At 43.0% G+C, this 17,058-nt stretch overlaps 1 protein-coding gene across 7 annotated transcripts; it reads right to left on the minus strand.

Annotated features, from left to right (window-relative positions):
• Window positions 1–330: 330 nt before the first annotated feature.
• Window positions 331–8,762, minus strand: LOC147892030 (uncharacterized). Of its 7 annotated transcripts, none has more exons than XM_087388912.1 (5): window positions 8,330–8,762; window positions 7,910–8,228; window positions 5,755–7,739; window positions 1,378–1,430; window positions 331–1,184 (listed from the first exon to the last, which is right to left on the minus strand). In XM_087388912.1, exons 3-5 carry the CDS (start codon window positions 7,381–7,383, stop codon window positions 950–952), a joined length of 1,917 nt encoding a protein of 638 aa, XP_087245038.1. In that variant the 5' UTR covers window positions 7,384–7,739; window positions 7,910–8,228; window positions 8,330–8,762; the 3' UTR covers window positions 331–949. The 7 variants fall into 7 exon arrangements, with proteins under 7 accessions (XP_087245038.1, XP_087245039.1, XP_087245036.1 ...); XM_087388913.1 differs by having other exon boundaries at window positions 5,755–5,891; window positions 5,979–7,739; window positions 7,910–8,762; XM_087388914.1 differs by adding an exon at window positions 3,467–3,573 and having other exon boundaries at window positions 1,062–1,184; window positions 7,910–8,762.
• Between the last annotated feature and the right edge of the window lie 8,296 nt (window positions 8,763–17,058).

Below are 17,058 nucleotides of genomic sequence, written 5' to 3' on the forward strand. Positions count from 1 at the left end.
CAAATGAAGGCAAATTCATGGGAGGCTTTTAGATATGTAATTGGAAACACTAAACATTGAAATCCTTGAAAGCTATGAGTGGACAGTTTTTCTCTTGAAAAAAGCTCCCATCCGCACAGTTAGTCACCATATTTCCTTTAACTCCAAACCCAGGAAAAGTAAGTTGCATCAAATGCCATACACGCAGGTATATCCACAAAGTCAAGACATATTAACCTTTTGACAGAGAATATGCCAACAGTTTATTTGTGTACCGTGACAAATTCATTGTGGAAAAATAAGTTAGTCACTGAATTGTGGATCAGGTAATCAACAGGAAAAGGTCTTCATAGTATTTCTATTGCTTTGAAATTGTAAGTATTGGCAACATTCAAAGTGCTTTTAACTTTCTGCAGGCTAAAAAGGTGGCCTGTTTTCATGTCAAACTGTGTTGCTATTGCTTCTTGAAGTAAACATTAAAGAGACAATACAAAGCAAATAGATTTTTGAGTGTCCAGATTGCAAAACTGCAAAGAAGAAAATATGAACAGACTCAAACAACCATTGTTCTCTATCGGACAAAACTCCCTTTCCGAAGATGGGCATGCTCCCATGTAACTCAAACAGTCATTGCAGAATTGATCAGCCACTGCAAATGAGCTTCACTCTATATGAAGTACAATCAACAGTTAAGGGGTGACCATGCTACCCATTCTTCGTAACACTCTGCTATCTATGATACAGAAGGTGATGTTTCTTCTTTCTGTGGCAAGCCAATGCAAATGTAATTGGCATCATGTGGAAACCTATAGATTGTGCTATGCATTTGAAACCCTGTGAAGGGTGTCAAACTATGTGTGAAAATTAATAAAGGAATGAAAAAACTGAATTCACAATGCGACGTATGAGGGATCAAGATACTACAAGCGGCTACCAGCCAAGAATCCAATGAGTTACATCATGTTTGGGACTAGAGATCCCACCCATCGAAAGCTGTTCCTGCTCTGCCTCTCAAGTCACTCATCCATGTTAGACTTGTTGACCTCAAAAACGGCAGTTTATTGAGCAGGGAATCTGCTTCCTCAGTGAAGGGTGTGTCATCTTTGGAAATAGTGGCATAAGTCTCCACTGCAGACCACAATAAAAAGTCTGCCAAGTCCTCATCGTCCGCTAGTCTCACTCGCCTTTTAAGATAAGCTGCTAAGCTACACACAAGATATGGGTAAGCAATGGAATGAGGAAAAGCACTTCACAGAAGTACATACAGGTAGCACTCTGCGATGGGGGGGGGGCGGAGGGGGGAGAGAGAGAGAGAGAGAGAGAGAATATGTCAGGAAATAGGCAATTCCAGAGCATAAGAAAAATATAATCTGACTATTAAAAACCTCAGCTACTTACTTGCCCAAAAGATCCAATAGATTGTAGCTCAGGCTTGTAAAGGACAGGAATCCCTTCAACACACAAAAAAGGAAGCACAATTATTGACATTCCCACACCTTTGATAAAATTTCCAAATGCATTAAAACATAACAGAGTATTAATGAAATGACATGAACAGTATCAAATAAATGGGTCAAATTGCATATTTGGAAATCAGCACTGTGAACATTTTATAGCCTTTCTTAAAGTTCAGGCATGAATGTAGCCCAAGAGATAGAGTTTACTTTCGAAATTTAGTCCAGAGTAGTCAAGTAATTAGAAGCTAATACAGAAAACTTTAGCATAGATGTTTTATCCAATGAATTGTACAAAAAACCTTGAGAAAATAAACGGGCACAGGAATGCCTAGCAGAGCAATGTTGCTGTGCACATACAAACTTTTGTTGTTTAATATGAGAGCCTCAAGGAGAACTAAACTCCTGAAGTTGTAAGTGAGGCCTCCAGCCACTTTATTACAGTACCAGTATGAACCTTATGGTTGCAAAAAGATGCAACTCTAGTTGGCCAAAGTAAACTAATGCAGACAGAAAAAACCCAGGTGCCAATATCCTAGATTTGCCAAAGTTGTATCTAAAACAAATATAGAGAAAGCACCTCTTGCAATCCCAATTCTTCCATCCCAGATTAGGGTTTGATAAAAGGATGTACTAGCAGCAGTTAAGGGAAGCCACCTGTCCGAACCAGCTAGCCAGGCATTTTCACCTCGAAGCACAAAGGGACTGAACGAAACTAATGGAGGCTGCAAGGGCCTAGGTGTTTGGGAAGGCTGATCAGCCTGGATTTCAATCCTAATCTCAACCCTCTCCAAAGGCTGTAAGGGTCTGGGTGGCCAGGAGAGACAGCCAGCTTGCATTTTAGCCTCAAATCTTGAGCAAAAGGCTTGGAAGACAGAATATTCTGCAAGAAGCTTTCCCAGCCCTGGGTGAGCGAAAAAGCAAATCCCAGAAAGGGAGCAGGAGCTAGAATTAGAGAAAACGTAAGAAGCCAGACTAGATGAGGCCTAAGCTTGTTGGCTATACTTAGCTTTAGACCAAGAGGAGGGCAAGGCAAGCTGCAGGCTAAGTTAAGTAAGGCAAGTGGTGCTGAGTACCTCACTTAGCATCCTGCATTCCTAGATCTTGAGAAAAGAGAAGGAATGAAGGGGAGGGGGGGAAAGGGGGTTCTTTCTAGTAAAGACATGATTTTGCTTGATGGTGTCCAAGCTTCAGCTTCTGGGACACATCCCTGCTAGAAGATGGATGTAAAAGGCAGAGTTAGGACTACATGCAAACGAAAGAAGGCTGAAAGCAAAACCAGTAGAGATCAATTTGATGATAGAAAGGTGTTGTGCTTAGTGACAGTGAAAAGGAAAGGATGAAGTGTAACAAGCAGGAAAACTACATTCTCTTTCTCCATACCTATACATGATGCGTCCTACTAAATGTGGGAGCATGCGGACACTTACCTTGAAACATGATCCACAAAGCAAGGAAAAGAGACATGATCCCCCCCCCCGGGCCCGCTTTCGCTTCCAAGAACTAAAGCTTCGAGAAAACAAAGAAGTGAAGGAAGACTTCGAGTTATTCAACGCTGTGAAGGGATGACTTGATGGGCTGCCTGTGAGCTGTGCCTATGTGCTTCAGGATGGACCCTTCCTTCTCTTGCTGCTGCCGAACTTCCTTGGCTTTTGGGGCTATTGTCTTCCGTTCTGAAGGCCAACCTGCTGCCATACAGTATACCTAGCTGCTATGATGCAGTGTCCATGTTGCCATGCTGCCCTGTAGTAGTCCGTGTGCTCCTGCATGGCTTGTGTGGATGTCCTTGGGCCTGAAGGTTACACAAGTAGACGAGAGAAGAAAGAAGAAGTAACATTACACAATAGCGAGTGAACAACTGACTGAAATTAGATGACCAGCATTCGTACTTACTGCCCTTGTGGCATTATCATGAGTGGAAGGTCTATCATGGATGTCGAAACAGCCTTCTAAAAGGTGAGCTCAAGGAAGAGCTTTCCATCCTCAAATGTTTAAAGTTCAAAATCAACAATGCCCATCAAAAGCATTATTACCCTGATTTTGAGCTCTTCTCGTAGCTTCCCATGTTCTCCCCAATGGAATAAACTGCACATTTTGCATTTGGGTGATGCTGTCCCATGTATGGGCTGAAAGGTGTGTCCTGAGGAGGAAAAGAAAAATGATTATTAACAGCAGGTGGATCTAGCACATGTCGACGCCCAATTAGTTGTTTCTTGTCATTAGCACTTTTCCTGCATTCAGCAACGAATATCCATATTTGTGGCACTAAATTGTATTTTCCTTCTACAAACTAGGTTTCCCTGATGATGAATTCCCACCTTGAGAATGAGACTTGCTTTGAGAAGGATGTGAAGACCCTGCAGCCTTGACCCATTTCTGAAATAGTCCCTTGTGTTTGGTTGCAAATGCTTGATCACCTACCTGTTGGAATAGATGGGTCAACCTGTATGCACCCAAATGAGGAGAGCAACTGGAAGTGACACCTACATAGGTCATGGGGGAGGGAGAGGTGAAAAGGCTGCCACATAGGCAGCACACTCGGTGCCATGTGGGCAGCAAGTAGAAGATCCTTCTTGGTTTTTTAGAGGCAGGGCTGATCAGTCCTTTGGGGATTGCCACGATGCTGCCCTTCAATGGGGATCTTCATGGACCTTTCAAATAGGCCTCAGGGCTGGCATATATGTGACCAAGAAGATGGTCACAAGGGCTGGCCTGACTCAGCAAATGGGGGGTTTATCTAGACCCCAGCCACCCTAGTTGGCCAGATCTGATCGGTCAATTGGCAGGCCCAGGTCAGGCAGACTAACCAGCTGGTTGGCCAACTCCCTAGTTGGCCTTAAAGGCCACACCTCCCAGCCAGCAAAGGGGGCTCTAGATCCCTGTATAACCGCCCCCTTGGGGTGGTGCATTTTTTAAGTTAATCCAGCAGCTCTTTGTGCTGTATAGTGAGAGTGCTAGTGCATCTCTTCTGTCAAACTTCTTCTTCTCATGTGTAGGGAGACCAAGAGCATTAGTGGAAGAGCTCGTGCTACTCGAAGTGGTAGTTCCTGTAGTACTACCATTTGGCGGATTGGTTTCATATTCAAAAACCACATCCCAAAAACCTTCTTTTAACAGGATAATCTTCAACATGAATGCCAAAGAAAATACTTGCATCCATCCAATTGATCCTGTTGTGCAACAGAAGACATATCGTCCAAATTCCAGGACATCATGCAAGTAGAGAACATTTCAAGCTTGTTCCTATCCTTTCACTGAAATTTAAAATTGCCACCCCTTGTGCTTTGACTCAAGTCACCCTATGCACTTGAAACATTCTTTCCACCTCACAATAGGAAAATTCCCAATGCTTGGGAGTCTGACTACTATACCCTTACCAAATGTGCGCAATACTGGCAATACAACTATTTGCTATGGACCATGTGTATAATGCAAATATTTACATAGCAAATATGCAGAAAATAGCTTTAAATCAGCAAGCGATTGTTCCTTGGGATGCATGTTAGGTTACAAATACCTCCAAATCTAGTCCAATCTTGTGCCAAATCTTGCGGGTGACTCAACAAAGCTAATCCAGCTTAGCAATATTGAAGTGGCCTAATGACAAGGCTTGATGATATGGCGATCAGGTCAAAATGCTCCAAAGGCGACGGATGTTATACCATTGGCACACCCGACAAATGAAACTTGAAAGACATATTCGTGGACCTCATTATGAAGATGAGGCCAGAAACTTCCTTCCTAATTTCTCAAGGATGCCCTGTACAACCCTATGTCTGCCAACGTAGAATCATGGACAACATCTAACACGCTAGCTGGCAACATAAAGGTATCCTTTATAGAACAAGCACCCATCAGGTATGGCATAATCAAAGTGGGATGATTGCCCAACATCACTTTGTACAAATGAGTCTGAAATTCAGGAGCGTCATGGTATTGGTTTTTCATATCCAAGAGCATAGACTCTTGTACAATGGAAATCGAGGATACCATGTCCGTCCTGCTGGGAACATCTATCACAGCTCTAAATTGCTAGAATCTCTGGCTCCACCGGACCTGTCGGTTGGATCATTGGGCAGCAGGCAATGTCTGAAGATCAGTTATTGCACATCCCTTAGGACTCTATTTCTTCAAGAAAAACCAATGTAAGTGACAAAAATGGTATCGCACCCTTAACAAAACATGATCTTGATGAACCCTAATATATAATCCTGGAAAAGTATAGAGCGAATATAACCTTGTGTGATTAATCATAATTACAAAAATAAACTGTTATGCGAGTGAGATTTAAGACACTACAGAATCACTAAGGTGAGATTACCTTCAACAAATCAGCAATAGTACTTCTCCCCTGTGCTTGAAAATCCCTGGACTGCTTCTCATTTGCACAACAATGTTGAGCCATCTTATGTACCCTGTCTGTTTGTCCCACGTTTTGCTTCATCATTTCTATGGCCTCTGTCATTTCAGTCATGGCCGCTTCAAGGGCCTGCAACCTGTTTTCTGAAATTTCTACTTTTTGCTTTAAAGACATACTCCACTTACCAGGATGTGTATCACCCGGTGTAGACAGCCCCTTCTTTCTTGTATTCTCACATGTTGCTTCAGTTTTGTAATTTGAAACAGAAAATGGTCCCTCACTTCGGTCTGGCTTTTCCAAGGTTGTCGTAGCTCCAAAGTTGAGCAGCTCAATTGCCGCACGTGACTCGGGAATCCCATGACCAAAGCCTGCCCCTAAGTTCAAAGAATGATTTGCTGGATGATCAAAATGCTTGTGTTTATAGACACTAAAATTGTCTACACACAGACAATCGCTTTCTACATCTTCCAACACATCAACGTGAAATCTGCTTCTTGGGTTTCCCTCAGACAATTCTTGTTGCTCAGTCCATGTTCGCCTTTCCATCAATCTTCTCTGTTTCTCATTGCCTTTTGATCCTGAATTCCCATATTGCTCTGATACTTGATCCTGCTTCTTTGTGCCTTCACACACAGTTCTACAAGTCAAATCCTTACATGGTTGACTATCTACAACCCAAGGGTAGTCTTTGAAATAAAGTTGAATTGCTCTCAGGTTCCAGATTTGCTCCTCCAACTTTGATAGCTGTTTTAAGACAACTTGCCAGTGTTCCTCCACAGCAGCACCTAAATCATGACTTCGCTCAATGTCTCTACTGACATTCACTGATAACCGCTTCACGGTGTTTAAATCAAGCTCCCCCACAATATCTTTTGCCCTGGTGGCCAGATTCTTCAAGAATTCATCTTTCTCATGTGCACTACTGTGAGCATTAACAGATACCGCAGTTGCTCCTCTGGTTTCATAATCAATGTGATCATCTCTGAGCATGGAAAGCCATGACTCAAGCATTTCATCTGGCTGCACTGTTTGGTGGGATTTGTTTGTGTAAATGGACAGTTGCTTTGGACTCTCACCTGTTTCAGATCGTGAAACCGTGCCTAAAATGTCCTCTGAACCTCCCTTGTCGTCTGGAGTTGGAATACCCAGCGGTAGCTCCTGGAAGGCCTCCTGAGCCCCTTCTGAGCTCCTGAGTTTCGTTTCTTTTTCCATTTTGAGAAATCTTTCTCTGTATACATTTACCTCTCTCTCCAGTGCCAGTTTCTCTGTCTCCTGTTTTAGGATAATCTCTTTGAATAGAGTGATAGCCTCCTGATCATAAAATGCTTTTTCCTCAACTATTTGCTGATAGTGTCTAGCCTCCATTTGCAACATTGCCTTCTCCTTCTGAAGCCGAGAAATCACAGACATTGCCTCATTAGCTGCCGTTGCTGCAGCATTCCTTTCTTGCTCTAACTCACAGTACACAGAATTAAGAACCTCTTGCTCTGATCTTGGCACTTCTGTGAGCTTATCTTCTTCAAACATACTCCCAAAATGCCAGACACACACTGGATTATTCTTCTTAGCCAAAACATCAGTGCCTGTCATCCCTGGCCACCTGTCATGATGTAGATCTTTGTCTGCACATTGCTGATCCAATTCCTCTGGCTGAGAAAGGTCAGTGTCAGCTTGTTTTCCTTTCTCTACAGAATGTGCTTCATCAAGGCCCCACAAAGCTGGCTTAATTTCAGAAGTAAGGGGGCCTTTGGAATCCAGGTCCAACTTCAATTGACGCTGCAAATCCAAATCGTGAACACTTTGTGCACATGATCCCTAGAATTTCCTAGTTTCCCTGACCTCTTTGTTTTCATGGACTCTTTGTTACATGTTACAAGTATGTCGTCTAGGTATTGACGAATTACGTCTGGACAAAACTGACAAGTGAACCACTATAACCAAAAAACCTGCATCTCAAACAAGTTGCTACGTATAAATAACTGTGTGTTAGGATTGCTTATTAAAAATTTATTGAATGATAGAAATGTACCCATCCAGTCAGCCTATGAATGCATGAAAAACATGAAGGCTTGCAATATAACGCCGTCATTTTCTCTACACAATCTAAGAAAAGTACCTAAAAAGGTTTCGCACACTTCCAAATGATATCTGCTAGAAATGACCGCTGAAGACTTGCAGACATGAACACCAAGGCGATCCCTACAGCTACTCCAAGGTAGACACGCCGCTAAAATCCAACTTGGCGAGCTGAAATCGACTTCTTGAGGGAAGAACTTAAGGTACAGGATGACTCCCGTCAATTCCGTAAAACCGTATAGTGACGAGTCCGCCCTCAGATGACCTTCAATTGAATGAAAAGTAGAAGCCATCTCTAGTGGATGAAGAAATGGATGGCACCAAAATTAGCCTTGCCTCGATCAAGCTCGTTGGTGTAACTGGAAATTGACAGAACCGAATCGATGCCGGCACATCTGGTCAGCCTCTGGTGCAGTACGAATTTGGGTAGAAAACAAACGCGTCTGTCGGAATTGCAAACCTGGCTGGAACTCGACCGGCAAAATGCGATCAGCGTGGTCGAAAACAAAACATTCTTGCACAAAGATGATCCATGGGTCACTCGTCAAACTACCCAAATGATTGAGGATCATGGAGGATTAAGGAGAGGACTCAGAGGAGGAATTATGTGGGGATTTGTCGGGATTGCAAACATTTCTCGCAAGTAAACCGTAGTCAAACTACACAAATGATTGGGAAAACAGCATTGATAGTGTTCCAGAGGCGTGTCTTTCTACGACTGTGACAGCAAAACTCCAAAACTGTCCTTGGATCTTGACTGATTCCTGATTCCTGATTCTTGATTCTTGATTCTTGATTCTTAATGAATAATTATTTGAATCATTCCTGATTCTTGAGTGAATCTTTTCCACTCATTTCTCATGCCCAACCAACCACCTTCATCATGGGCCCACCCATCTTGCTGTGTCTTTGGCCCTTGGGTGCATCAGTTATTTATTACTACCCAATGTCCACCATGTGGTCATTGCTGCTCACCTAACAACTGCAACCTTCATTTAAGGTTGTGGTTGGCAAGCTACCTCATTTGAACCGCCAAAAATCAACTCTCCCCAATTGTAATAAGTGAAAGGAAATGAATCTCTTTAGTCATTCGTAAGGCCTATCCAAAAAGTTCGCGGAACCAGAAACAGAGGCAGCAACAAAAGAAGAGTAGTAGTAGAAGAGAGGAAGGAGGAAGGATTACAAGCGATGCAAGCATGGAGGTCGGGAGAGAGAGATAGAGAGACTCACTGAAATAGTAAGTTAAATCCCCTTTCAACCCCAACATCATCACTAAAACCTTCCCCAACCGAGGCAAGCCAATAAATCTTGATGTGTATCGTTTATTCCCCACCATCAAGAAAAGGGAGCTCCCCCCCTGCACCCCCCGTCACCCACACCCTTGCCATCTGGCTACCCCTCTTTCCCCTCCACCATTGCCTTTCCAAAGCAGCTAGATGGTGTGGTCAACCCTTTGATTGGTGGCCAACAATTAGGTCTTAGTAAACTTTCTTCTTTATGTTGTTAGAAATTCAATAAAAGGCTATGCCTTTAAATAGGAGAAGCAAAGCTAGAAGATTCAAGTAAAGTTGACGAGTCCAAATGTCTCCACAAGGGAGTTATATTAAGACAAAAACACACTCCTCTCTTATTTAAGAAAAATGAGTGGAAAAGTTAAGTTTATAACAAATGAAGATTATCAAAAAATGTAAAGAAAGAAAGCCAACCTTATTGCTTTTATTAACATCAAAAGGGGAGAATTCTCATGCAAAATCTAGGAGAACTAAAGAAAACTATGATCTGTGCCAAAGAGAAAAAGTTCAAAGAAACTCATGCTTCTAAGCTTAGGAAGGTCAATAAACAAAGAATTAAATTCCATAAGGGGCCAATGGGTTCAATAAAGCAAAACTAATCCATTTCCTCATTCATACTAAAAACAAAGGTTGCATAAATTAGTACTTTCATAACAAACATCCTAAATGAATTGAACCTAGGAAGACTTTTTGTTTCAAGAAAACTAAAAGAGTGAAATGAAAGAGAGCCCAACTCATAAAAGTAACAATATAGCAAACCAAACCAAGAGAACTAAGCAACACTAAGACTTTCTTTTCTGAAGAACCCAAGATAAACAAAAGGTATAAAGACATAAGCCAATAGAGCTCTATGTTCCTCAACTTAAGAGAGACTGAGAGGGAGCCAAGTGTTAAATCAGCACAACTTCACAAATTATGAAGTACTAATGGAAAAAGAAGAATTGTAGAGAGCTCGAGTAGAAGGGAGAAGCTAAAAGAGGAAAGAACCATCTGAGAGGAGTGGACGGCAATGATAAAGACTACTACAAATAAGAATGCATGCATGGATGGAATAAGGCAGCTACGCTAAAACAGAAACTAGGTGGACAAAATAAAGAACTATAACCCTTGAAGAAGGCACACATATGGAAGCACGTGAAGTAGCCAAATGGTGGCCTCTTTCCATGGTTTGTTGGAGCCAAAGTTGCATTAAAGTGGTGATGAAAAGAAAGATGGAGTTCGTAGGCTGCCCCAAAGGGTATTAGGAGCTTTGAAAGAATAAAATGATTGCTATAGAACCTAGAACAAAGCTAGTACAATCAAGGTGTTAACCCCTCCGCACTCAAGATTACTGGAAGCAAACTCTTTGCACCATTTACATCAAGACCATGCCTCACGCAAGATGACCAAAAGGGGATTTTGACCAAGAGAGAGAAAAATAGAGAGAGACAGACAGACAGACAGACAGACAGACAAACAGACCAGACAGAAGCAAAATCTTTGCTCCACAGTGCATTGAGGTGTTAACCATGCCTCACTCAAGATGACCAAAAGGGGATTTTGATGAGGGGAAGAGAGAGAGAGAGAGAGAGAGAGAGAGAGAGAGAGATATTACTGGCTTTGAGAAGCCCCACGGGCCTACGAGACAAAGCACACACCAAAAAAGAGTAGCTTCTGCATCTTTGGGTATCAGAGAGTCAAGGAGTGCACATGGCATCTCAGCTTAAAGTTATTTTAGCATACAACTATGTTTCAAGTCTTACCATAAAGTGGTCTTCATTACATCAGTTTAAGACTAAGAATCTTTGGGTTTGGATTTGAAATCCTTAATTAAAGTTTGCCCATCTTGATAGACCACCCATTTGCATGCTTTGTGTGCTTCCCTCACTTTGGTGTGTTCACTATTCCTTTGTTTGAGTTGAATTAGAGTGAGCTCCAAATCTCAGCTTATGTGTTTGTCTAAGGATCTTAACTCTTGTTGCCCTCCCTCTGAAGTAGACTTGTGCTTGTGTGCCATTTTGATTGATATTGCATATATCATTCTCATCCCATTCAACTTGTGGTATTTCTGTCTTGAGGCATATGATGATGTCTTCTATGGATGTTTTCTCATCATCATGAAGTCACTCCTCTTTCAACCCCCTAATGTGTAAAATCATTTTATTATGCAATCTGTATGCTTGCTCTTTTACTTCCATATAGAGATCAGCTTTATCTATTATTTTACTAACATCAACAATCATCTTGCCTTTGATAGAACTTACTTGATTAGTGATCATTTCCTTAACCATGGAGACAAGCTCTGGTGTTGGTGGAGATACGTTACATTTGTGTAGTACTCTTGGCATAAATTCATATTTTGCACTGCTCTCCACATCTTGTACCTTCCTTCCAAGAGCTGCAAGTTGGAGCTTGAGCACTCGTACTTCCTCTTGCAAGTAATAAATCTGCTCTTGTGGGTCTGGAATGATCCTCTGCTTCTTTAGACATCTTCGCATAAGGGGAGGGAAATGGGAGGGATGCAATGGTCGAGTAAGAGACCCTGCTGGCTAAAATCAAGGTGAAGGTCTTGACATTGGGTTCCATGGTGGCCTGTGTGTATTAGGTACCCCCCTTGCTTGGACTAACCCTCGGGTTGGGGAGGGTTAGGGCTTAAACTTAAGGCAGGGTTGGACTAACCCTCGGGTTGGGCAAGGTTAGGGCTGAAACTTAAGGTTGGGTTGGGGTTTCAAAGCAACTCCGGGTTAGGGTTTGAAACTTAGCTCAAAGGATAGAGCTAAAGGTAAAAAATGCAGTTCGCATCGACTAGCAACTGAGGTGACAATGAGCATGCGGAGCTGACAGCAGCCGATTGCAAGACAAAATCCCCATGCGATTGGTTGGCTGAGCCAAGGCAAGGGAGCTAAGAGCATGCAAGAGCTAAGAGCAAGCAGAAGCTAAGAGCAGGCAGGAGCTAGGAGCAGGCAATTGAGGAGGGAGCTAGGAGTAGGTGGCTGACGCGAGAAGGCCGGCCTCGGAGCTGAGATCTGGGAAAGATGAGATTAGGCAACTGAGAGAGCTACAAGATGAGAGAGAGCTGAGAGAGCTATGAGAGAGAGCTATAAACATTGTGAAATTGAAACTACGGCGAATGCCAGCACCTCCACATGCGAAAACATTTCACGAGAAATGCAAATCCAAGGACCCAAAATTTGTGTTGAATGCTGGTACAAGCACCTCCACATGCGGAAACATTGTGAAACTGAAATGAGTAGGCTTCCTTCAATGAGCTGTCTAACTATTTAAACAAAGGAGATGTTTCCCTCCCTATGCTGAACCCATGAGACTTGTGGAATGGGAACAACTTTTCGGCTGGAACGCAAGATGAACATTCCATAGCTCCATGGGACGTCTGCAGCATTCACATGGTTGGCTCTTGGAGGTTCTTGTGGAGGTGTGTTTTTATCCGAAGGAACCTGGTTTGTGGGTCTGGCTCCTCTGGCTAAAAATGCACCCCCGAAGGAATGATATCCCCCGGCCTACAGATTGCTAGATTGCGGCCAACCCTTCTCTTTGAACATCATTCATGAGTATCAACCTACATCCAATCCGTAGGCTATCCATAGGAATGAAATTCCATGGCATGAAGATTGCTCAACAGCCTCCATGCAAGTGATTGCACATTTGCTGAAGGAACGATATTCCCCTGCCTACAAATTGCTCGATTGTGTCCAACTCCATCTCTTTCATCGTACCCACATGCATCAAATCCTTTCTCAGCTCTAGTAGGCTATCCAACTAGCTACTACATCCACCACCTTCGACAGGCGAAGGCATATTTCGAGTCATTCCTGATTCAATGAAGTATGGTGACCAAAGGGTATACCTATGTATGGTCCTCAGCTAGCAAGCTGTAGCTGCTACCCCTCTTACGAAATTCCCCAAATGCACTCCCACATGAACAAAATTCCTCTGCATGAAGATTGCTCGATAGCCTGTGGCGGCAAGCTCCTCCCTGTGCCTTAATTCATTTTACCTACCTGTGTCTATTTTTTCCCTTCGACTCATTTCGCCAAATCTACCTGAGTAGATCCTTCGTGCGAATCATTGCATATTTGTTGAAGGAACGATATTCCTCGGCCTGCGAATTGCTCGACTGCGTCCAACTCCTCCCTTCATCTCTTTCCTGCATCAAATAATTCCTCATCTTGCCGCTGTCCAGTTGGTTGCTGCCTCTACCACCTATGACAAGAAAAGGCATCATTTGAGTGGTATATCTGTGTATGGTGACCAAAGGGTTGGCTTTTGGAAGTTCCTACAGAGGTGCCTTTTTTATCGAGCGGGACCTCATTTCACCGGGTCTACCTGAGTAGATCCTCAAGAGGCCTACCAAAACTGACTGTTGTTTTAGTTGCAATAAAGACTTTAAGCGAGTCATTGCATACTTTGCTAAAGGCATCATTCAAGTCATTTGGGGTCTCAATCCCGACTTCATTCCCAAAATTGATGTAATTTGAAATAGCTCCCTCTTCTCAGACTTCTCCCAAACCCATTGTTCATGAAACCGAAGTTGTAGCATAATTTTCTCGCATAGTTTTTACATTGAAGGCATTTTTAAAATTTTATCTAGCCTTGCGAAATATGCTCCCACCATAAATTGTTTTGTGTTTGATTAATTAATTAAGCGCCAGCGGGGGGGGCAATATAGCTTGGTATAAGGCGTTAATCTCCAATTAACACAAGTTAAGTGGCATGAATCGGCAGCCACATGGCATGGATCGAAATGACGACTACATGGCACTCCATGTGGCCACCTCCCACATGGTTTCTTGAGTGAGGTTCTGGAGACCCGCAATTAGAATATCTTTCTTGAGATTTTGCGGCCAGTGCCACTATACAGTGTGAAATTGAAAGTAATAGGCTGCTTCCGTTGAACCATCTTACTACTTGAACAGACGAAATTCATTTATCACCATCCAAAATTCGCTGCGCATCTTTCATACCCTCTCTGCTTTTGCCAACATCTACCCACGAGCATCCTTGTCCTCTGAGATGGCCAACATGTACCCATGAACCTTTAATGAAACACGTTACTATCTACGATCCCTTCTAGAGAAGTTTGAAGAATATGAGCTCGAGATGAGGGAAGAAGCTTCCATCCAGGAGGGTATGATACGTGGATGGTTGTTTGATTTAAATTCTTCAGAAACGATGAATATTCCTACACTATTTCTTGGTTTCATTGAATCATGTAACTGTCATGCATTTCCCTATGTATCTATTTTCACTTTGTTAATATAATATCGCCTTCCTTGTGAGGAATAAAAAAAGATGGTGCATGAGAAGCAGCTACCATAAACAGCGTGCACAAAAATATAAGGGCTTTTTTTTAAATTTTCCTTCCTTCCAAGTGCAGATAAGACTGTGCATGAATAACACCTACCAAGCCTAAGCAGTGCGGACATGAATATCACGTGAAAAATAAGACTATGCATGAATAACAACTAGCAAACCTAAGCAGTGCAGACACGAATATCTCCTTTCTTTCGAGGTGGAAAAAAAAAGTGTTCTTGAATAGCGCCTACCCTAGAACAAATTTATGATTGAAACATGCTCAATTACATTCCAAGGGCCAGCTCTCCATCCCAACTTTAGATAACGTTAGAGGCCAACTAACACATACTGTGTTGGGTCTACGCACACTAATCAGTGATGCTATTTGTGTGGTTGAAATGGTTGGCTGGTGAATGAACATGTCTTCACTCTTACGCAGTCCTAGAACAGAAGGAAACATGTAGTACAAGTGCTTGAGGGCCAAATATGGTTTTTAAGCCACCTCTCTTTTTGGAAATCAGGACAACTACTAAAGGGCTCTGTGTTGACATGCACTTCATAGGTGCCTCCACTATCACTAAACATGGAACACACAACGTTGAAGGGGGGCTCTATTGCCATCTTTGCAGATACCACTGCATTCATCTCCTCCACACTTGCAATTCTCTTGGAGGCCTCCTTTCCTTTGAAATTTTGTGTCTCCATTTGGACGGATCTTGTAGCTACAGCACTGTCACTTTGCCCTATCGAGGTTCTATTGTTGGGCAGGATTGGGGGCAGGCTCTGTTGGTTTGCCCGAGGACACCGCTTCAACCCATGTTGACTTCACATATTTTAGCTTGAATCTAGCTCATTGCAAACAACATATCTCCCCAAATTGTTCCTACATCAACCAGCCAAAACTCTGAAAGTGTTGGTTTGTACAATAGAATACTATCCACATGCCATGTGTTCTCCCAATCATCTACACAAAACCACATCCACTGGGGTTTCAATCCACCGGGGCCAGGATGATGTCGTTTAGAGAAGAAACAAGGAGCCACCACTCCTTGAGAGCTTTGTTCTATATGGTGACCACACTTCCTCTTATCAACTGCGCCCAAACAACGGATCGAAGTTTTGTGTATTGCCCACATACAACCGTTCATTGCCTCCTCCACGAGACTAAGGACCTCCTCTCTATTGGGTGTAGCGATTGGTGTGGGAACCTCCTCTCCATCATTTCTTTGCAAAGGGGTGTCTGAGACATCCGGCCCGTGCACTTCATTCGATGTAGGAGCTTCCCTAGATCGGATTTTGCATGGTCTCCCTCTTTTCTTGTGTTCCCTTGTCTCCATCATGTGCCTAGGCTTTTGAGAGTTGGCCGCATGTGTTGAAGACTTGCTTGTCTTCCTTTGCATAGTCTCCTTATCTCCATGCAAAACTCATTCATCTTCAAACATTGGTGTACCTGCTTCTACCACTTCATGTATCATCTGTGCAACCTGTGGCGATGATGGAGTTTGTCTATTGGCCACCCTCTCCACTAGATCTTGAAGACTAGGCCCACTGACAAATGTGTTGATGGAGAAGATGGTGGAGGAGACAACTGGTAAGCCGCACTTGGCTCACAAGATCTGGAAGGTGGTTGGTAAAAAAGGAAGAATTGCCAAGGTGCATGTCTCTCAAGGGGTCCCAATTGCCCCGGACGAATCATTCCAGAGTATTGTTGTTTCTCAGTTTGGGAGCAACAAGAAGGTCAACTCCGCCCTTGGACGTCTCGATCTAGCTGCCAAAGAAGTCAAGAGTCATTTACAAGTGGAGGAAATTGCCATGCAAGTTGATGCAAGACCTTCAGCGTCAATGCTGCTAGAGTTAAACGTTTGGAGGAAGACCTACCTAAAGTGTACCAGTGAAAGTGGGTTTTGGAGGAGAATCGATTGGAGAAAAAAGTCTACCTAGCACATACGTATGTTGCTTTGCACTTTGGAGGTAGTGCATTTGCCATGTCAGATACACAAGCATCATACAACATTATCTTTGACTTGTATCCTTCCACAGACAACCAACTACCATGCATGCTCTCTGCAAGGTTTATTCTTGGTGTTTGTGCTTCCTTCAAAGGACTCTTCACCACCTAATCAAACAATCACAAGTTGTCAGACTGGGGTGCATCCCTCACTTAAAAAACAGAGCCCTCACTTAAAAAACAGAGGACACACGGTAGTTTTTTCAGGGATAGCATCCTCACCATAGCCATTACATTTCCCTAGTGTGCCAAATGCCCATGGATGGAATACCCAACCTTTGGATAGCTCCACTATGCCACCACCTCCTTATAGCCATGCTTTGTATGGATGCCTCTTGCTTTGTCGCATTGGTTCGCCATCTTTCACACTTTATCATATGCTCTACATGCAGAGACTCCTTCACAAACTTTCTTGTGTGCTTCTGCAGACTTTGTGCCCAGTGGAAAAGGTAGGTATGTTCTCGTCCCAGCATAACATTTTTGGGGCCACCATTGAACACCATCCTCACTACATTCCAGTTAGCGCTAGCCTCGTCTGCCACCATGAAGCCATGGAAATCCACTGCTAGGTAGTGCGACTACTTCAGTGTACCATTA

This window comes from Dipteris shenzhenensis, chromosome 17, assembly GCF_047967505.1.
Source record: "Dipteris shenzhenensis isolate YYH24624 ecotype China chromosome 17, Dip_SZ_1.0, whole genome shotgun sequence".
Classification (NCBI taxonomy): domain Eukaryota; kingdom Viridiplantae; phylum Streptophyta; class Polypodiopsida; order Gleicheniales; family Dipteridaceae; genus Dipteris; species Dipteris shenzhenensis.